The sequence below is a fragment of the Globicephala melas genome, chromosome 6, assembly GCF_963455315.2.
Source record: "Globicephala melas chromosome 6, mGloMel1.2, whole genome shotgun sequence".
NCBI lineage: Eukaryota > Metazoa > Chordata > Mammalia > Artiodactyla > Delphinidae > Globicephala > Globicephala melas.
The window spans coordinates 83,947,346-83,969,878 of NC_083319.1; the positions used below are offsets into that span (position 1 = coordinate 83,947,346).

General features: G+C 34.2%; 1 protein-coding gene across 6 annotated transcripts in view; it reads right to left on the reverse strand.

The window, feature by feature from the left end:
• AGTPBP1 (ATP/GTP binding carboxypeptidase 1) overlaps positions 1–22,533 on the reverse strand; it is a 170,714-nt gene that overhangs the window by 84,647 nt on the left and 63,534 nt on the right. For all 6 annotated transcript variants that reach the window (XR_009564368.1, XR_009564367.1, XM_060301096.1 and 3 more), the window contains exons 9-12: positions 20,158–20,195; positions 16,926–17,134; positions 15,211–15,388; positions 3,991–4,088 (exon numbers count right to left, since the gene is read on the reverse strand). Coding sequence is in view for 4 of the 6 variants with exons in the window: in XM_060301096.1 (XP_060157079.1) it covers positions 3,991–4,088; positions 15,211–15,388; positions 16,926–17,134; positions 20,158–20,195 (523 nt within the window). In the remaining 2 variants the exon portion in view is untranslated. The remainder of the gene's footprint in view (positions 1–3,990; positions 4,089–15,210; positions 15,389–16,925; positions 17,135–20,157; positions 20,196–22,533) is intronic.

Consider the following 22,533-nt stretch of genomic DNA (forward strand, 5'->3'; position numbering starts at 1 on the left):
TATGTATCCAGGATCAATCTGATCTGTGTGTGTACAAAGAGCTAATGTACATCATGATGGAAGGACAAGTGTGAGTTACCTACTATCCAAGCTATTTTCTAGGACCCTCAACAACTCTGGCCTTACACAACTACAAATCCATCATTACCTTCACTGATGGCTAAAGAGAGTTAATAAAACCACTTATTAATTTTCAATTGGTATTCATCTTCAATTTTACATTTATCTTACTATCAGAGTAAAGTACTTATTTTTCAGACTTAAATTCATTCTACTATGTGTCAATCCTTAAAATGCTTTATATACATGTACCTGATTATATTTATATATTGTCATATTAACACATAATTTAAAAAAGAACAATATATTATATATTTCTCATATTTCATATTCAGGAATTTAGCTATTATTTCTTTAACCAATAAAAAGATTTTCTCCATTGCCATAAATAATAAAGACTGGTTTTATTTAAAGAGTATCATATTAATTACTGTATCATAATTGTGTAATTATTACATGAATATATAATTTCATATATCCTTAAATTATGCATTGATGAACCAAAAATATGTAACTTTCTTGATTAGCATCTATTAAAGTAGATAATAGTATATTATCTATATATTATCTATAAAGTAGCTAATACTTTCAAAATAATAAAAAATTTTTAAAAGGTATGCCTTACTCTAAACATACTAGTAGTTCAATATTCATTACTATTTTATGAAGATATAGCATTACAAAGTAGCTATTTTAAAAATTAAAAAAAAATTTTCCTGTAAAACAGGCACAGTGAGGAAAGAAAACTATACTTTGAGAGGTCAATAGCAAGAAATTTTGTGTTTTGGTTTGGGGAAAAACAAAGATAAAGAGCTCCTGACACACTCAGAAGAAATAAACCTACTACTCCTTTAAAGTTCTTCTAAAATTAAGGAGAAAAAAAAAGAATACGTTGAAGCTTATATACTGACAAGTCCTGGCAATCTGGAGACGACTCTTCTACAACAGAACCTCCAGGTTTCTATAAATGCTCCAAACTGAAAAATCTGGGGCAAAGAGAACTGAATCACTATGGTGAGGAAAAAACAGTCTCTATGACTACAGTCACATTAGAACACAGATATTATACCCACTACAATGTAGCAGGTTCACCTAAAGCATGAAAAAAGTGATGTGATTTAGATAAAAAGGAAAAACTAAGCAAAGTCCAAATGTAACAGACAACATGAGTAAGAAGCAGACAGTGGTAAAGAAGAAAAATAAGATAACACAGCTCAGCAGTGTCAAACAGCCAACAATTCTGTAGCCCTTGAAAAAAATTAATATTTAGCAGAGCAGAGTGGTAAAGAAAGCAAACATTCACGCTGGAATGCTTTATTCTGCATCTTGGTCCCACCTCTTATCAGCTACACCGATAACCTTTCTGTACCTCTGGTTTCTAATTATCAGCCCTGTAAAGCAGAGGTAATAATACCACATACCTTATAGGATTACTATCAGGACTTAATGGTTACTACAGGCATACCTCGGAAATATCTCAGCTTCAGTTCCAGGCCACCACAATAAAGCAAATGTCGCAATAAAGAGAGTCAGACGAATTTTTGGTTTCCCAATACATGCAAAAGTTATGTTTATACTATACTGTGGTCTATTAAGTGTTCAATACATTATGTCTAAAAAAACAATGTAAATACCTTAATTAAAAAATACTTCATTGATAAACAATTACAATAGTAACATCAAAGGTCACTGATCACAGATCACCATAACAAATATATTAATAATGAAAAAGTTTGAAATATTGTGAGAATTACCAATGTGACACAGAGACATGAAGTGAGCCAATGCTGTTGGGAAAATGGCACCAACAGACTTGCTCCACACAGGGTTGCCACAAACCTTCTTCAATTTGTTAAAAACACAGTATCTGCTAAGCTCAATAAAGGGAAGTGCAATAAAACGAGGTATGCCTGTATGTGTAAAGTGCATGGACTAGCACAGGATTAACTGTTCAATAAATTCAATCTATTATTTTTTCTTATTATTATAACTGCTGTGTTAAGGTAAAATGGGGAAAATGTGAGCAATCTTGAATACCCCAGTGAATAATGCTGCCAATAACTGTATATTTTATAGATGTGACTGTCAAAAAAGGCAAAGAAATATGTGGAAATGTTCTAAATTAAAGGAGACTTAATAGACATGACAATTAAATGCAATACCTGATGCTAGATCCTATACTGGAGAAAGAAAGAAAAATCTTTTAAAGGGGATTATTAGATCAGCTGACAAAATGGAATGTGGATGGTAGATTAGATAAAAATGATATATCACTATAAATGTATTAAGTTGGTAATTGTATTGTGGTTATGTAACATATGGGAGGATGTGTATAGGTTACATGCAAATACTATGTCATTTCATATAAGGAACTTGAGCATCTGTGGATTTCGGTATCTGAGGTGGGTCCTGGAACCATCCCCCTAGGACACTGAAAGATTACTATATCACTGTGCTTAGAGGAAATATACACTAATGTATTTATGGGTAAATGACCATGATACATAATATATGAAAGTTATTCCCATACGATTTTTAAAAAATTTTTAAATATGTATTCATGCATACACACTGACAATTTTCAAGCAGAAAAATTAGAATCACTGTTATAAATTCCTATTGAGTTCTATTTCCCTGCCAATCTCCATCTTTACATCTGTAGTGGTCACAACAGATTTTTTTTTTTTTTTTTTTTGCGGTACGCGGGCCTCTCACTGCTGTGGCCTCTCTCGTTGCGGAGCACAGGCTCCGGACGCGCAGGCTCAGCGGCCATGGCTCACGGGTGCAGCCGCTCCACGGCATGTGGGATCTTCCCGGACCGGGGCATGAACCCGTGTCCCCTGCATGAGCAGGCGGACTCTCAACCACTGCGCCACCAGGGAAGCCCACAACAGATATTTTTAATGAGGACCCTGAGCCATGAAGAATAAATTACACTCAACATACTTTGTTTTTAATACACATGGAAACATACATAAAAGAAAGGTTTCCATCGAAATACAAAACTTTAAATTATAAACTTAATATTAATCTAGGAAATTTTACTATCTCTAAACACTCACTTCCCGAAGAATCCAAACAGTTGATTTTAATATACCACCTGTTATCTAAGGAACACTTTACATGCAGAATATAAACTCTTCTAACTTGGATCCTACCAGTTCTTTCACCATATCAAGTCCAGAACCACCAACACAGTTACCCCAGATTTTTTGCCTTGAACACCAGAGCCTGCACTGTTTTTCATCTTTGTAGCTTCTTGAGGCCAGGATGCATGCCATCACGTTGTCTAGACTGGCTACCATGACAATTTCGCCAAAGCTTGCCTTGGTGATCACATCTGGTGATAATAAAACTGGTTCTACATCTGCTATTAAGATAGAAATCTCCTTCCAGTATCTTAGATTCTATTTCCAGAGAGAGTCAAATACTCAGTGTACCCCAATTTTGATGTAGCATTTCAAGACAAAAAGGCCCAAGCAGACAAGAGTCAAATGAACCCCCTGTGCCCCAAAAGGCATTAAGCTAAACAGTTGAAAAATAAAGGAGTTAAGATGTTTTTCTGCAGATACTAAAATGGTCCCCTCTACCACTTAACAAAGCAAAACGGGTTGCCACCTAAGAGTCTCAAAAAACACTTTCCTTCACCCTTAGATTCCCTTAGACTTTAAAATCTAAGTCAGAAAGGTTAGATAAAATCTTCCTTGTCAGAGACAGTGAAAATAACTTTTTTTAAGGCCCTTTTCAGGCTAATGTATTCAAAGCAACATTATTTTCCTTTCAATAGCTTAGTGTCCATAGTCATCCATGATAAAAAGATGTGGACAAAACAAATTAATCTACTGTTAGCTATACATATCTACCCAATCTTTGTTCTACACCTGTGAATACAATTTATAAAGTTGACTAAACACAGAAATTTATACCAACCTTAAAATTTTTATCTAGGTCATCTTCATTTTCGGTTTCATTTTCAGCTTCTAAATCAATATCATCGTTGTCATCACTTTCATCTACTACGTCATCCACTGTGATACAAAATGTGCTATAAGTAGGTCAGAGGTAAGCATTCTATAACATGCACATCCAAAAGTAGAATGTTATATATATATAAAACACTGGTATTTCAATCACCAATGGAAAAGTAAATGAAATTTCCTTATAAAAAATGTCTCTAAGGTTGTTCCAGGTGTTGAAAAACCTATGAGATGAAGTGAAAGTACTTCAAAATTTGGAAAAGCACTCTAAAAATATATGAGCTTTTTTACTAATGTTGTCAAGTTCTAAAAAATTAATAATGTCTTACGTTGCAACAGCCTGAATGAAACACCTCGTTTCCTGTTTATGATAAATTTCAATAACTCTTTTCATCCATTTACAATTCACTCTCCATTTATTTCTTTCACTGACTGCCATGTACCATGCACTGTGTTGTGTGCTGGGAATTTTTTAAAAGATGTGTAAATATAGTCCCTGCCTCAGGGAGCTTATGAAGTTAAAGAGAGAAAGAACAAAAAATAATTATAATACAAAAGGTATACATCTAATGAAGGCATATACTTAAAAATGCCATGGGAATGGAATAATAAATGCAAACTGCCTGGGGCCAAGGTTATTAGTGATCACTTCACAAAACAGGTAATAATTAAGCAGTATCTTGGAGAAAAATATAGCAGCTTTCTGGGTGAACATAAGAGTGTGTGAGTGTGGCTTTTAAGAAGAAGAAATAATAATGTGAAAATAAAGAATTTAAATTATATCTTTGGAAAATAAGTTAATCGTGACTTAACTTGTATGCTTGAGAAAGTACTAGGAGAAGCAAATAAGAATGAGAAAATGAAGGGTATGATAGGCCAATTAGTTTAGATTTTCATCCGATGGAAGATAAGCACTGGGGATTTTAAAGAGGAGAGTGATTTAACTTACATTTTTCAAAAGATCACTCTGGCAGGTATGAGAAAGGGAGCATATATATGAAGGGGGACCAATTAACAGAGGAAAAGACAATAACTGTCTGGACCAATACAGCAGTAATGCGGATGAAGAATGAATATGCATTAGAGAAAAACCCAGGAAACAGAATGTAAAAGGACATGAGGACCATAGAGGTGGGGGACACAAGGAAAGAAGAGTAAAGGAGTACTCTGACAGTACTCATGTAAGCAAATGAGTGCATTAAAACAAAGTAGAGAATATTTTTAAAGGACATTTTTCTAAACTTTGCTTTTATTTTTTGCCTCTATTGAGGAATAATTGACAATATAACTGTATATATTGAAAGTGTAAAATGTGATGATATATGGTAAAATGGTAAATCATGGTAAAATGATTATCAAGATGAAGATAATTAATACGTCCATCACCTCACATGGTTAACACTGTTAACACTTTGTGTACGTGTGTGTGCGTGTGCATGTGGTGCGAATGCTTGAGATTTACTCTCAGAAACTCAATGCCGTATTAATTATAGTCACCATGTTGTACATTAGATCCTCAGAACTTAATCTTCTTAAAACTGAAAATGTATACCCTTTGATCTTATCACCCCATTTATCATTCTCCCAGCCCTTGGAATCCAACTTTCTATTCCGTTTCTATGAAATTGTTTTTTTTTTTTTTTATTCAACGATTCCACATGTAAGTGATGCCATACAGTATTTGTCTTCCTCTGCCTTGCACATTTCACTTAGAATAAATGCCCACCAGATTCATCCATGTATCCATGTTGTTGCAAATGCAGCATTTCCTTTTTTTAATTGGCTGAATAATATTTATATATGATATATGTACATCATATATATGAATCACTTTTCCTTATCCATTCATTCATGGAAAGACATTAGGGTTGTTTACAAATGTTGGCTATTGTAAATAATGCTGGAATGAACATGGGTATACAGATATCTCTTTAAGATAATGATTTTGATTCCTTTGGATATATACCCAGGAGTGCGTTTGCTGGTATGGTAGTTCTATTTTTAATTTTTTGAGGAACCTCCATGTCCTTTTCCATATTAGCTGTACCATGTTACGTTCCCACCAACAGTGTATAAGGGTTCTGTTTTTTCCAAATCCTCGCTATTTGCTCTCTCTTTTTGATAATAGCCATTCTAAGAAGTGCGAGGTAATATCTCTTTGTGGTTTTGGTTTGCATTTCCCTGATGATTATTGATGTAAGGCACCTTTTCATTATCTACTGGCCACTTGTACATAATTCTTTGGGAAAATGTCTATTCAAGTCCTTTGCCCATTTTTAATTGGACTATCTTCTTTTGTACCGTTCGGCTATGTGAGTTCTTTGTATTTTTTTTGATATTAAACCCTTATTAGATATATGGTTTGCAATTATCTTTTCCCATTCTGTAGGCTGCCTTTTCAATATATTGTCTCCTTTGCTCTGCAGAATCTTTTTAGTTTGTTGTAGTCCCACTCGTTTAGTTTCTGTTGCCTGTGCTTTTGTTATCTTACCCGAGAAATCACTGCTAAGACCAATGTCAAGGATCTTTTCCCTTAAGTTTTCTTCTAGGAGTTTTATAGTTTCAGCCCTTATATGTAAAGTCTTTTATCCATTTCGAGTCAATTTTTGTGAATGGTGTAAGACAGGGGTCCAGTTTCATTCTTTTGTGGATACCTAGTTTTTCCCAATACCATTTATTAGAGACTGTCCTTTCCCCATTGTGTGTTCTTGACACCCTTATCAAAAACTAGTTGACCATAATATGTTTGGGTTTATGACTGGGATCTCTAATCTGTTTCACTGGTCTATGTGCCCTGCTTTATTTGAGTACCATACTATTTTGATTACCATAGCTTCATAATAGCTTGAAATCAGGAAGTGTGATGCCTCCAGCTTTGTCCTTCTTTCTCAAGATTGCTTTGGCTATCTGGGGTCTTTTGTGGTTCCATACAAATTTTAGGATAGTTTTTGTATTTCTGTGAAAAATGACACTGGAATTTTGATAGGGATTGCATTGATCCTGAAGATCACTTTGGTCAGCATGAACATTTTCATATTAATTCTTCCAACTCAAGAATACAGGATATCTTTCAATTGTTTTATGTGTCTTCTTCAATAACTTCTAACAGTGTCTTATTGATCAGTGAACAGGTCTTTCAATTCCTCGGTAAAACTTATTCGTAAGTACTTTATTGTTTTTGATGCTATTGTAAATGGGATTGCTTTCTTAATTTCTCTTTCAGATAGTTCATTATTAGTGTGGAGAAACGCAACTGATGGTTTGTATATTAACCTTGTGTCCTGTACCTTTACTGAATTCATTTATTAGTTCTAACAGTTTTTTGGTGGATATGTTACAGTTTTCTATATATAAGATAATGTCATCTGCAAACAGAGATGATTTCATTTCTTCCTTTCTGACTTGGATGCATTTTCTTTCTTTTTTCTAGCCTAATTGCTATAATTAGGATATCTAGCACTATGCTGAGTAAAAATGGTGAGAGTGGGCATTCAGCTTTTGTTTTTCTGTTGAACTCTTTATCTCTCTTTCATTTCTGAAGGACAACTTTGATGGGTAAAGTATTTTTTTTTTTTTTTTTTTTGGCTGTGTTGGGTCTCCATTGCTGCACGTGGGCTTTCTCTAGTTGCAGCAAGCAGGGGCTACTCTTCGTCGTGGTGCGCGGGCTTCTCATTGCGGTGGCTTCTCTTGTTGCAGAGCATGGGCTCTAGGCTCACGAGCTTAGTTGGTCCACGGCATGTGGGACCTTCCCAGACCAGGGCTTGAACCCACGTCCCCCGCATTAGCAGGCGGATTCTTAACCACTGCACCACCAGGGAAGTCCCGGGTCAAGTGTTTTTGATTGACAGTTTTTTTCTTCAAGCAATTTGAATATATCATCCCACTCTCTCCTGGCCTACAAGGCTTCTGCCGAGAAATCTACTAATAGGCTTATCAGTATTACCACATAGGTAACAAGTTTTTTCTCCAGTTGCTTTCAAAATCCTCCCTTTGCCGTAAGAGCCTGATGAAAATGTCTTGGTGAAGATCTCTGAGGGATGAATCTATTTGCAGATCTTTGAGCTTGTGCACCTACATAGCCATATCTTCACCAGATTTGGTAAGTTTTCAGCCACTATGTCTATAAATAAGTTTTCTGTCCCTTTCTCTCTTCTTCTTCTTCTGAGACTCCCATTACACAGATGTTGTTTCACTTAATCGTGTTCCACTATTCACATAGGCCTCCTTCACTTTTTCTTTCTGATTTCTTTTTCTCCTCTGACCTTATAATATCATGAGATCTGTCTTCAAGTTCACAGATTCTTTCTCTTGCTTGATTGAGCCTGATACTGAAGTTCTCTATTGCATTATTCATTGTATTCTTCAGGTCCAGAATTTGGTTCTTTTTATGATTTCTTACTCTTCATTGAACTTCTCATTTTGTTCATGTATTGTTTTCCTAAGTTCACTGAATTGCTTCTGTCTTCTCTTGAAGTATCTGAGCTTCTTTACTTTGAATTCTTTTTCAGATAACTCACAGATCTCCACTTCTTTAAGTTCAGTTACCGAAAAGTTACCGTGTTCCTTTGGCAGTGTCATGTTTCCTTGCTTTTCCAGGTTTCTGAAGGTTTTGTATTGATGTCTGCACATCTGAGGTTGCAGTCAACTCTTCCATCCTTTTTGGACTGGCTTGGGTAGGGAAAGACTTTCACCTGAAGGTGACTGTAAGAGCACCAGCTGGGTAGCACGCAGCGTCTTTGCTTCCTGGGAAGGCACAGTGGTGGCGTCTTTATGCAGCTCCATCAGTTGAGGTCAACATCAGCACTGACTGTAGGGGTCTTCCGTGGCCTATACTATGGAGGTCCTCAGGTAGCAGTGGTGGCTAGGGCTATTGGGATCCTCAGGGGCAAAGGCTGCTAGGGTCTTTTTGTACTGCTCTTTTCTGCCTATATGAGGAAGTTCTAGCTAACGGGATCCCCCTTGGCACCTGATCTGGTATGCTGGATCTCACAGCAGTAACAGAGCCAGCCAGAGTCCTACAATCAGGTGCATGTGGAACCACCACAAAGCCTGGGTCCGTGGGCACTGGTGCACTTGCTGTGGCAGTGGCATTGGTGTCTAAGGTGCGAGAATGTGCAGATCTCTCATGAAAATGAGGTCTGGAGCTCTGGGGCTCACTGTAGTGAGTCCAGCTGAGGGGAGATGCAGCAGCTATATGAGCCCACAGCAAGAGCTCCAACCCCAAGGAACAAATGCAAGAGGCAGGACTCCAGGCAGCTCCGTCAGCTGAAATCAACTTTGGTGAAGACTTGCAAAGCCTCGGAAACAAAGGCTATAAACATCCACAGCAGCAAGGCTCACTGGGATTCTTCTGCTGTCCTTTTCTCCGTGGGGTAAAATTCTACTGAGGGGAACCCTCTGGTACCAAGCTGCTCTAGACTGGGGAATGGGGTGATGGAGATAAAATGCTTCCTGTACTTTTCTATGTGGCCATCCTCAGGTTTTGAGTTCTGCATGCTTCTTCATTGAAGTTCAGAGCTATCCCTGAGATATTTTGATCAGTTTGTAGTTGGTTATTTATTGTTTTTGCTGCACTTGCAGGGGAGACAGTGTTGGGACCTCCTACCCCTCCATCGTGCTGATGTAACCTTCTTTAAACTCTTTTACACTTCCATTTCCAATGTGATTTATCATAGCAAAGATTATAAATTCCTCCCACCCAAGTATCTGTTCTCCTCTCCTTCATTTCAGTAACAGAACCTCTGAGTTTTAGCTAGAGGTTATAGATTCCAGCCTCCCTCACAGTAGTTACAGCCGTATGACTAATTTTTGGCCAACAGTATGTGAGGCAAAGTTGTAAATACAAACTCCAGGTCACATCCTTTAAAAAGAAAACTGTCCTCTCCATTTTCTTCCATTACCATTTTCCACATGCACATGAGGAAACCACCATAGGAGATGATGAAAACAAAAAGAATCTTTTTCCTTTGATGACCTGGTGGACAGAGGCCTACTGTCCAGGATCACCTACCCATCTTCTGTATGGGTATGTGAGAGAAAAAAAAAATCTATCTCATGGCAGTGTAGCAAATAGGCTCTGGAGACAGAATACCTAATTCAAATCTTGGCTCCTTGAGTTACTAACTAGTTGACCTTGAGCAAGTTACATAAGTTATTTGTGTCTCAGTTTCCTCATCTATAAAATGGAAATACCCACACATACTGTTCTTGGGAGACTTAAAGGAGTTAATATATATAACGTGCCAGGCAAAGAGTATGTGCTATATGGGACTTCCCTGGTGGTGCAGTAGTTAAGAATCCGCCTGCCAATGCAGGGGACATGGGTTCAATCCCTGGTCTGGGAAGATCCCACATGCCATGGAGCAACGAAGCCCGTGCGCCACAACTACTGAGCCCATGCGCCTAGAGCCCATGCTCCGTAATAAGAGAAGCTACCACAATGAGAAGCCCATGCACCGCAACAAGGAGTAGCCCGCACACAGCAACAAAGACCCAGCACAGCCAAAAAATAAATAAATTAATTTATTTCTAAAAAAGAGAGAGTATGTGCTATAAAAACGTCTGTTATTACTATTGTTGCTTGAGGGACTGTGGTACTGTACTGGGTCACTGTGTAACAGCAGCTCAGTCTATCCTAACAGAGTTACGAAATTGCTCTAAATTCTTTCAGAAATAGACCACACAAAGTAAGTATTTATATTGCATAGAGTAACTGGGTCTATTTATGTCAATGTACTAATGCCAGTTAGTCGTGGATAAACATAGGAAAAACTGACATTTGGTAAAAGAACTGTTAGGAAAAAAGAAGGCACTGAATTCAGAAAAGCCTATTGCAAATAAGAAAGACAACTCCTTGGATAGGGAGAAGGGAAAATGCAGTTCAGTATCAAAGAGAAAATATGTTTTTAATTTTTAGGCAAACCTGTCAAATATCTTCCTTTATAGGTATTTTTCCTTTGGTTTCATACTCCAGATGTGAAAGGTCATATAGCTTAGGGTGTCTGAGACCTTCTTTTCTATTCCAATGATCTATTCTTGTACCATCACCAATATATATCAATTATTATAACTTAATCTCACAATTAAAATCAGGGAATATAAATCATCCTTGTTGTTAGTTTTCAAAATGTCCTTGGCTCATTTATAGTGAAGACAAAAACATAGGAAAAAACTTAAATGGCTATCAATAGGAAACTAGTTAGATAAATTATACTGTATCTGTATGATATAACAATTAAAAGGTACAAGTCAGCACTTTCCATAAGGTTTTGGAAAGTATATTTCAAGGGGTTTATTTTGTTCGTCCTATTGCTCCTATAAATGTGATCTTTCCCTTTGTGTTTTCTGTTACTGTTTTTTGTTGATACATACATATACATACACACATGCGCGCACGTACGCACACAAAAGAAAACTAGTGAATTTTATTCATCTATCTTGTAAACAAGACTTCACTGAACTTTTATCTGGTCTAAGATACATTTTATAATTGATTTGCTTGGATTTTCCACATGAGGAATAACATCCTCTGCAGACAATGATATAATTTTATCTCACTCTTTTAATGATTAATACCTTTCCTTTCCCTGTCTCACTGATTTGGCCAGAGTTTTCAAAACAATGTTAACTAATAATGGTTGAGAAAGGCTTCCTCTAACAATTCATAACTATTTGTGATGTTGGTTGCTGATCTGAGTTAGATAATACTCAGCTAGCATGGAAAATATTCCTTAAGAAATTTTATCTGGAATTAATAATGATTTTTATCAAAACTCTTCACAGCATTTATTAAGATAATCATTGGTTTTCTTGCTTTGACCTACTGATAAATTTTAATTAAAGTCTTAATATTACAATAAACTTACTTTCTAAAATAATCCTTACTTTGTCAAAGTGTCCTATATCTGAAAATGCCACTCAATTCAATATTCTAGTATTTTAGATTTTTATATTTATTTTCATGAGTGACAATGATCTGTAAGTTGTTTCAGGTTATTCTTACCAAGTTTTGATTTCAGCAACATACTAGCTTCTAAACTTTTCTTTTTTTTCTATGCTCTGGAAAATAAAGCATAGGAAAATTCCTTGAAAGTTGAGAGAACTAATCTATAAAGTCATCGTTGTTTGGTGTCTTCACTGAAGGCAACTTGATTGCATATTCAGTTGTGGGTTTGCTACTATTTAAGTCAATTTTAGTTATTTATATTTCCCTAAAATATTGTCCATCTCAATCATATTTTCAAATGTATTAACATGAGCTATCTTCAGCATCCACTTAGATTGACTGGATCTCCTCTATTTAACTTACCAAGAACTTAGAGGTATATTAAAATCACCCACTAATGCTGTGTTTCTATCAATTTCTCCATATTATCCAAATAATTATAGCTTTATCTACCTTTGTTCTAGTGCTTGGCACACTTGTTATTATCTAGCTTGTATAAAATCATCTTGGATATCTTGTTTTAAACATTTTGTTCTGTATTTATATTTTGTGGGGTAGTAATAATGTCTTCCTCACCTTTCTTGAGCTGAGAAAAACAGATACACAGTTGCCAATCTGTTTATTTTAAGCTTTCAGTCTTGCTGTTTTAAGAGTTTCCAGGATGTATCAGCTACTTAGATTTTGTTTTTAACCCAACCTGAGAGTCTCTTTTTTTTTAATGGGGGTATTTTATCCTTTTAGATATCTTATTACTGAAACTGATTTGCTTGTTCTCACTTTGTATTCAGCATTTTCCGGATTTTGTGCATCTTGGAAATTTTCTTACTTTTCTATAGCAGTGATGGATGGACCTCTTCAAGAATTTTTTCCAAGAAGGAATATACATTATTTTATACAGAATTTCAAAGGGTTCTTAGTCTCTGAGGTCCATCCATGGATTCCTATGGTTCAGTAGATTCTAGTCCAAGGATCTCTGCTCTAGATGTTACTTTTACATTTTGAAACACATATTTGGGCCACTATTTCTATAATTACCATCTTAGAAATACAACAATATTATAATTTAAGAAATCTATGAATATAAATTGTAAAAGACCCAGTTTACTATAGCCGTATATTATGTATCTTTCACCAAAAATTAGTTGATATATTTCAAAATAATAGTAGAGCAACTATTTAGTATTACATAATTAACAATTTGTAATGTTAAATACAATTACTCTACTACCATGTCTTCTCCGTTCTTGACTTAATTCATCACTGGCCTGGCTGAAGTATTATTTCATATAATTACTTCAGAAGGGTTCCTGGGCAATATGCTTCTGTACCCTTGCATATCTAAGAATATGTCACCTTCACATATGGGTGGCTTCTAATAAGGGTTCAGAAATCTTGAGTCAGAACTCTTTTCCTTCAAATCTCCAGAGTCTGCTTCACTATCTTTTGGCATTAAATGGTTAAGAGAATAAGTCTGGAGGCCAGCTCAATTCATCCATTAACAAATGTTAAATGCACATTTATTATAACTCATGCAATCTAACGCATGCTGAGGATAAAATGAAGGTAAAAACAACAGTCTTAGCTTCGTGGAATTTACAGTCTAACTGAGGATGGTAAAAAATAATGAAAATTGTGATAAATTTAATGAAGCCTGATATGTGAGAAAATGATGGAGAGCAGGGTGTTTTCCTTGTGTCTATGCAATTGCTATTAGAACCCTGCTCTCACATCTCATTCATGAAGCCTTCTTAGTCAATTAAAGTCTCCATTTCTAGTTCAGTGAACCATCAGTCTGAAATGATGCAGAAAAGGAGCCCTCAGAAAAATATTATCTCTGTCTTTTTTTTCCCCATGTTTGATATATTCCCTGCACTACAAGTCAGCTTTCTCTATCCATGTGATTATTCTGGACACTGAACAAAGAACACTCTGGGGTATATCCTATCTCTCTCCCAGTGTTACTACCTGCCACATATAGTGAAGTCTCACAAGCTTTCTACCAGTTAGAACACCACTTAAACCTCCATAATCCTACACTGAGAGAAAGAAATTCCAACAGCTCCTTGACTCTCCCTCCAAATTAGGTACTAGTGGCCCTCAACCTGGAGCCAGAGATACTGCATTTCATAGAAGGGTGAATAGAGTTGACACTCTTCCTTAATCTATTGTTTTCTCCAACATGTTTGTTGCACACCCTATGTTTATTCCATGAGAATGCTCCTTTTATCTAGTTTTCAGATTCTGTACAGATTTTTCCCCTATTTTTGAAGTCTGTTGGCAATTTTAAATGGAATGAGAAGAAGCAATTAGATCACTGTTTTCACTTAGCGATGTTTAATCAAGTCCCAGACTTAGACTTTTAAACCTTTTAAAGGAAGTTTCTGAATAATCCATTTTGATATTTTGTATAGACTAAACTTCTACTTTAATAATTAAATACTTTAGAAATGCAATCATAACAGTGAACTCTGTGATATATACCATAGGTAAATCTATATCAAGGATAATAAACTAATTATAATTACTTAAAAATTTTCTTAAATCACTTCAAAGCATTGCTTTTAAATATAATTAAAAACCTCTTACTTTTTTAAAAAGTGATCACCTAACAAGAAAATACTTTAGAAATTCTATTAATAGCCTAGACTACTTTCTCTTTTGAATTTTGCTGTGTCTTATAAAAAAAATCTGCTTTTTCCCCACATTAAGAAGTGGAAACTCTTACTTCCTTTGCTATGTACACAATATTGCATCAAAAATGACAAAGAGCCAATTTATGATATTTTCATATTTTCTATCAGGTAAGTAACTGTGCAAGTTTTGTTAAACATAAACTGTAACATGTTTGATGATTAGACACCTTTAACTTTAAAAAATGAAGTTCATTAAAAAGCTACAAATGTAAGCTCAAATAGAATTACCTAAACAGTTAATGTTTACATTCTTAGATTTTGAAAATTTATATAAACTATCAAATACTGTTCCTGTGTGGTACTTAAAGTTTTTCACAATTCACATTTCCACATATGTAGTACACCCCACATTCCTTCCCTTAATTAATCAATCTCAATTTCTTATATTTGAAGAAATATTAACTAAAAAATAATATGAAGGTTTATCGTGTTCATTAAAACCTTCTTTTGCTAGGGAGATGAACAAAAGCAAAAATAGATAAAGTCACACAATTCCAATAACCACTGAAAGCCAGCAAGAAGCATGTGGTCCTACCTTCAGGGGGTAAACTGTAGAGCTGGGCCACAGGTCCAGTCACAGGAATAACTGGTAACTGGAAATGGAAAGAACTTTTAATCGTTGGGAGTGGCAGGCGATTTTTAGGGAAACACTTCCTCATTATCAGACTGGAGGTGTTGACAAGAGGATCAAGGGTCCTGACTGCCAAACATTCCTGTTTTATAAGAAAAGAAAAAAAAGATAATGTGCCTTTGGTGAATAAGTGAAACAATTTTACATGACTTCGGAAAGTAATACATTAATAATTTTCAGAAGGCAAATACCACAAAAAAATTTAACATAATTATAAAACAGCTTTGACTAATCAGAAATATCTCTTTTTAAGTAAGAACCTCATATGGCAAATTTAGCAGTAATTTTCCTTAAATATTTTAACTAAGCAGAAATCAGTACCATCTCCGGTACCAGAAGTCTCCAAAGCACTAAGTAATATCTATGAGTGACTTAGGGAGCATTTAGCAAGCCTAGGGTATAAAATAAAAATGAAAATTTAAGGGAAGAAGAAAAAAAGAAGATTAAGAAATTAAGACAGGTCTAAAAAATAAAAAGGAATGTGCATTTGGCTGAGCCTTTCTCAAAATTCTATCAGTTATCATGCAATAGCACCCCTAATAAGTTAGCTGTTCAACTTATAAAAGAATAGCCTGAATATCACAATTTTAAGTTTTAAGAGTTTAATTTGCTATCCTGGTATCTAATCTTGAGAAGGACTAGTGAACAGGGAATTTGAAACTATTTCATATAACACTGTTATTATTATTGACAATTGACATCTAGATGGCTTTAGATGGCACTTTGATAACCTGTGAAGTTTTCAGTAGAAATCTTCACACCTGACCTGTCAAAACAGATGAAAAACTAAGGCTCATAAATGTGAAGTGGCATAAACAAAGTCACCCAATTCTTCCTCATATATCGAATATCCATCACTGTCCATATTAGGAATAGTAAAAATAAGTGCATGTGATTGATCTAGAAAAGAAAAAGCTAAGAGTTAACATAAAATATGTGTTCTTAACTACTCTCACACAGAAAAAGATTATTTGTTGTGTGTAAGACCAAGAGGGCACAACCAAGGTGACTGGTTGGAATTTTCAAGACAGATTTTGTTCTAATAATTATAGCCTTGTAAAAATAAAAGGTTACTTTGCAATATCCTCACTCTACAGATGCTAGAATCTTGCTAAAGATATTGTTGAGAAGGTTTATGCATAAGATGGCTGGCAGAACCAGGATTCCTAACTCCAGGTTTCACTTCTGTACTTGCACTATTTAAAAATATTCTCTCCAGAAGAAAGACTGAGAACACTCACAAACAACATATCTGCCTTACCAGCCATAAAGGATTTGTGAATACTTATGAGGGGAACATACAAAACTGAGTATAGCCAACTGCACACCTTAGAAAACGAGGCTATATGGAATTCCTTCCTGCCCAGTGGAGAGATTTATATACATCTCCCTTTTACGTATGGGGGAAAAAATCTCATATTGCAGAGATATGCACTGAGCACTTTCTCGAACTCAGTCTGATGTCACATTTGAGAAACGATTGTGCCTTTTGGCTTTCGGATTTTTTTAATATATTTATCATACTTTTTGAGTATTTTTAGAAATACTAAGTATTCTTAAGAACCAAATCCTATCATTAATAGGCAATCATAATAACAGGAAGAAAATTAAAAACTCACTTGTGAAGTGTTATAAAGAATTTTCATCCCATTGGCATCAATAAATGCTTTTCTTCCCAACTTGATGCTTGTAACACTTTTTAAACTCTGTAAAATTCCTTTTCGAATGAGCATGTTTCTATGCCGATTATCATGGCGGTGCCAATCTACATAAATTGTTAAAAGGACTTGGACATATCCTCTGTCTACAGCTCTCCTGGCATTTGTTTCTTTAACAAAAGAAAATTGAGAAAATATTTTTTAAATAATAAGAGACACTGGTAGAATAAATCAAATTAAAAACATAACCACAATACTGGAATGAAGTCTTACAATACTTTTCCAAAAATAAATGGCAACCACATATTTAAATATTTTTTAGCTAACAACATAAATATGACAAGTTCCAGGTAATTTTCCAGAAACCTGCCCATATATTGTTTTGTGGTTAATAAATATCAAAATATCTTTAACACAATTAAGGTTGTATATTTTTAAATGTTAATACTAACAAAACTTTCATATATTTTAAAACTTATGAATATACTGACTTTCATTACACCAAAAGGAATATATAAGCCTTTAACTCACTAGCTGTGACTATGATTTTGTTAAAAGCCATTATCATTATCGCAACTTCTATTACAATCTTTGTGTGAAATAAACTCCATTGGATTGCAGCTCCTACTACAAATTGTATGTGTTTCTATTGAAATTATTTTAAATTTTAATTACCCCCACAATTATATATAAATATCCATGCCACAACAAAGCTAAGTGAAAAGTACTTAAACAACTTTTTAGTAAGTGAAATGTAAGAAGCATTATATGATTAGAAGATAGCGCTTTATTGTCATTAATTTTTTAATATATGAAAAAACTGCATCAAAATTTTTTTTTCTAAACAGTCAATTTTATTGGGGTAAAATTAACAGAAATAAATTCATAAATTTGATGTACTTCATTTTTTTAATGTTAATATTTAAGATTTTTAACCAAAAGGGTGCATTTCACTAAGATGAGAGCAAGGGGATCGTATCTTAGCAACATCCTGAGCCACCCAGCACCACATGGGTGGGCCAATGATAAGAGTGCAAGATAATGTGGAATACCAACCCATCTGAGGTTGTTTACTTAGAAAGATATACCAATCTCTTCCTCATCTACATTTACATATAAAATGACCACCTGGCTCATGGCATGGACACTAAGATAATGCAACAGTAAGGGTGTGCTGCTTTTAGTTGCCTGAAAGAATTACTACAGTTTTAAATGTGCTAATACCCACCTAAAACATAAAGACACTGAGATCAACAAACTTATTAATGCCCTCTTAGAAATTATGTTCTGATATTTGAGAGCTGGAAGAAACTCACAGGGGCAGGAAGGGGGCACTTTCTTATGTAAAAGGTTTAATACCTCTGTTGTGTCTGGAAGAGATAGTTTGTTAAGGCTGTGGCTATCTATAGAACAGTTCAATAGGTCTGACTAACAATAGTTTCATGTATTTTAAACAAATATACATATTTTGTTTACACCAATTGGAATATATAAGCCTTTAGTTTACTAGCTTCTTAGTATTACCAATAATACTTAAAAGATATTACTATCATAATGTCTTTTAAGAATCACTGTAACTCCTATTACAAACTGTGTTTCCACTGGAATTCCCAAAAGCCTAAATGGTATTTATGAGAAATATTTAAATTCTTTATTGAAGATCAAATTAAAAACTTGTGCATAACTCAAACACAGGTGCTGAGTGACTCTTAAGAGAAGTGAGCAGATCTATCTGCAATCCAGGATCATTTACTTGTCAGTTACTTTTTTACCTGATGGAGCAAACAGATATGTTTGCCCACCATCCTCCTTTGAAGGAGAAGAAGGGAGGGAGTAAAAGGGAGCTTATTATTTAAAACTGAAGATATCAGCATTTCAGTCATTTTAGGTTAACTGATTTCTAAAAATACTTGAAACTTAGAGTTTTAGTTTTTACTGACTTTGAATTAGTGACTTTGTCATCAGTGATTCTGAAAATTAGTAAGCTTTAATAAGAGTTTAGTTTTAATGGCTATTTTAATCTACTCTAAATCAAAAAAAATATGCCTACATTAATTTAAAAATTAATCTTTAAACAATTTGAACCACAAAGGCAGGGAAGGCACATCAAAGCAAGGCTACAAATATCTTTGAAATTAATCCAAATATTCTAATCTTGGTCTAAAGTTTATCACATCATATATGAAAACAAAGCTACATAGCTAATCTAATTGAATAACACACATTTCATTTCAAGGATAAAACTGTTAACTGAATTTTATGCACTCTAGTATATAATAGTAATACCTAAGGTGATTCTTTAAATTTAATAAATCATTACCAAATATCAGATTCTCAATCAATTAATCATTTGCTACTGTCCTTCTCATCAAACTTAAGGGCAAGTTGGTCTCACCATCAATAGACAGTTTTGGGGAAAAATAACATTGAAAGCCATCAACATAGATCTTTAGGACTAAATGTTATTGTGGTTAAATAAGATGTTAATTTAATCAACCAATGGAATGGGGGAATGGGAGTGCTAACAAAAATTAATATTTAAAATACAGACACTGAGTATCATGGAGAGAAAAAAAGCACATAATGCAGATGGTTACTCTCCAAAAAAAAAGCACCATATTGCGTTAAGACACATTTCCTCCAATACTTCAATTTTGAAGATTAAAAAAATTGTGCTTTAGTCTGTAAATGCATTTAGTAAAATGTAAATTTACATTAAGTCATTTTTAATGTTATAAATTTGAATTTTATGGTAGAAATAAAACTTCTAATAAAGAGGTCCTAACTGAAAATCATATGTTACATAGAGACAGTAGTTGTCAAAGATACTCTTCATGGTAGATGTTCTCAAGGCCATGTTAGCATCACTTTTTCAAAATGATAGTATATAATATTGACATATTACTTTCCCCTACTAACAAGGCTTTATGTTTATGAAAGTAACTTAGAAAAAGGAAGTCAATATACTTGAATAAATTATATGAATGTACTGATAAATTAGAGCTCAATAAACATAAATGATCTTAGATATATATCAATCGACTGTACTAAAAGATAAAATCAACTTTGACATTAAATTATTATGAACAAGCTTTATAAACATAAACTAAATCTACATTTCCAGTTTCTTTAACATAGTAGACAGAATACTCAGAAAAATAGTATCTAGTATTTCTAGTATTTAAAAACTTACTTGATTTTAGCAATGCAGCAAGGGTGTCTAAAGCAACCCTGTCAACATGAGAAAACACAAACAACAACAAAACTAGTAAAATTAATCTACAATAGTAAATTCATACAATCTTTTCAGATAAGTAATTAGTATCTACTCCAAATGTCATTCCTGTTATAATCAATTACATATGCTGTTTCTCTATATGCCTCACTTCCTTCAGGTTAAAATTGGATATGAGGAAGATTGAAATATCAACAAAAAAGCACCAAAAAAAAAGGTTTAAGAAAGAAAAAGAAGAAAATTAACAATGTCTAAGTCTTCATATCAGAGGTTAGGTGAATGGAATCATTGTACCTGTGTCTGACTGGGACAGAGTTCACAAAGGAATAATACTAAGAATCATAGATTCTGATTCACAAAAAAATTAAAACAAAAACAAGTTTTAACACAAAGTTTGCAACTACAAAATTCTATAGATATTCGTAGCTATCTGACTTCAAAGTATTTTAGTTCTATCAAGCAATAATCCTAACACTTAATGTGATAACAAATGTAAAATATTTTGGAACTAGGAGGTTTGGGGAGAGGAAGTATGAACCCTTAACATTTTTCAGCCATACGGCACCAAAGAGAATAATGACCTAATTAACATCTCAAAAATTCTCACTGCCCATTAGAGGACTTATATATTCTTTGAATATAAATGTGCAGTTACACACAGTGAAATCAGTGGCCATTAAGCAACTTTGAAAATATATATAACATCACTGTGGAAAACCTGTAATTCAAATATTTTTTTAAAAATGAGTTATTGAAGAAATGGAACTTTCAGGAACTTTAAAAATATAAGCCAGTACCTCTTAGTAAGATTTCAACAAGGATAATTAATTTGCATAAAAATATGTACACTGTCAAATTTAAGCATTTCACTCATCACTAAGCATTTGTTGAATGCCTACTAGATACCCACAGTAGCAGGTTCTTCATGGGTATAAAATTAGAAAACAAAGTTATCTCTTTCACAGATAATTTTACAATCTAGATAATGTAATAAAATGTACATATCTATGGAAAAACTACTCAAGAAATTAAAACTGAAAACAAGATAATAAAGTTAAAAAAGCTACATACGCACTAGTGGTACACATAGCGTGACCAGATGATGACTTCTAAGATGACTTAGAAGATTTAAAACGGATACTGATTTAAGATGGATATTGGTTCAAAATAAAACCTGAAACAATAATCCAGGACTAGGTACAGACTAAGTGCTCATTTATAATAAATGCTCATTACTGCTACCCTCTAGAGCAAGTTGTTAACAGTTACATTTTGGTTTATTGACACAAATAAAGCAACCATATAAACATTTATTTATGATAACATTTGTAAAATAAAAACAACAGTATATGCTCTAAAAAATATAAACTCCTGCATGTAACCTTCTCAAAACAATGTGCAGTTTTGGTAATGGCAAGTTAAAAGTAAATGAAAACTATAAAATTATAACAGAATTTTCACAGCACTGAATCATCAGTAAGAAACTTTTCATAATCTTATAATTATTCAATAAAATGCACTTAAGACTGTAAAACTATCAGAATAAGGATGACTTTTAAATTGGTCAAAATCAGAACTAAATGGATCTTCTAAGTACAATGGCAATTTTGGGGAAAAAAGACTTCATTCAGCAAGGCCTGACAAATGCCAAAAATTGTTACATATGCCTTGTATATGTGTTTTCTAGTTTAATTGTTAAAAAAAAAAATTCCTAGTCCACAGAATTGACACATTTTATGAATAAGGAAACTAAGGATTTCAGAATATAATATGCCTAGGGTCACATAAAAACTAAGTGATATGAAAAATAAATCATACAAGATTCTTGTTGAGAAAGAAAATTATGAAATCAGAAATGTCAGTCTCCTCCAAAAAGATATGTTGAAGTCCAAACCTCTAGCACCTCAGAACGTGGCCTTATCTGGAAACAGGGTCTTTGCAGATGCAATTAGTTAAAATGAAGTCATGTTGGAGTAGACTGCCCTTAATCCATCAACACAGATGCTCTTATAAAAAGAGGGAAGACTATTTGAAGACAGACACACAAGGAGAGAACACCATATGATGATAGAGGCAGAGACTGAAATGTTGCACCTACAACCAAAGAACACTAAAGATTGCCAGCAAACCACCAAAAGCTAGGAATAAGCAAGGAAGGATTCTCCCCTGCAGGTTACAAAGGGAACACTGGTCCTGCTGACAAGTTGATTCTGAACTTCCAGCCTCCAGAGACAATAAATTTGTTATTGTAAACTACCAACTTTGTACTAGGTACTTTGTTACAACAGTCCTAGGAAGCTAATACAATTGCTTAGAGGCAATCATCTGCAATGA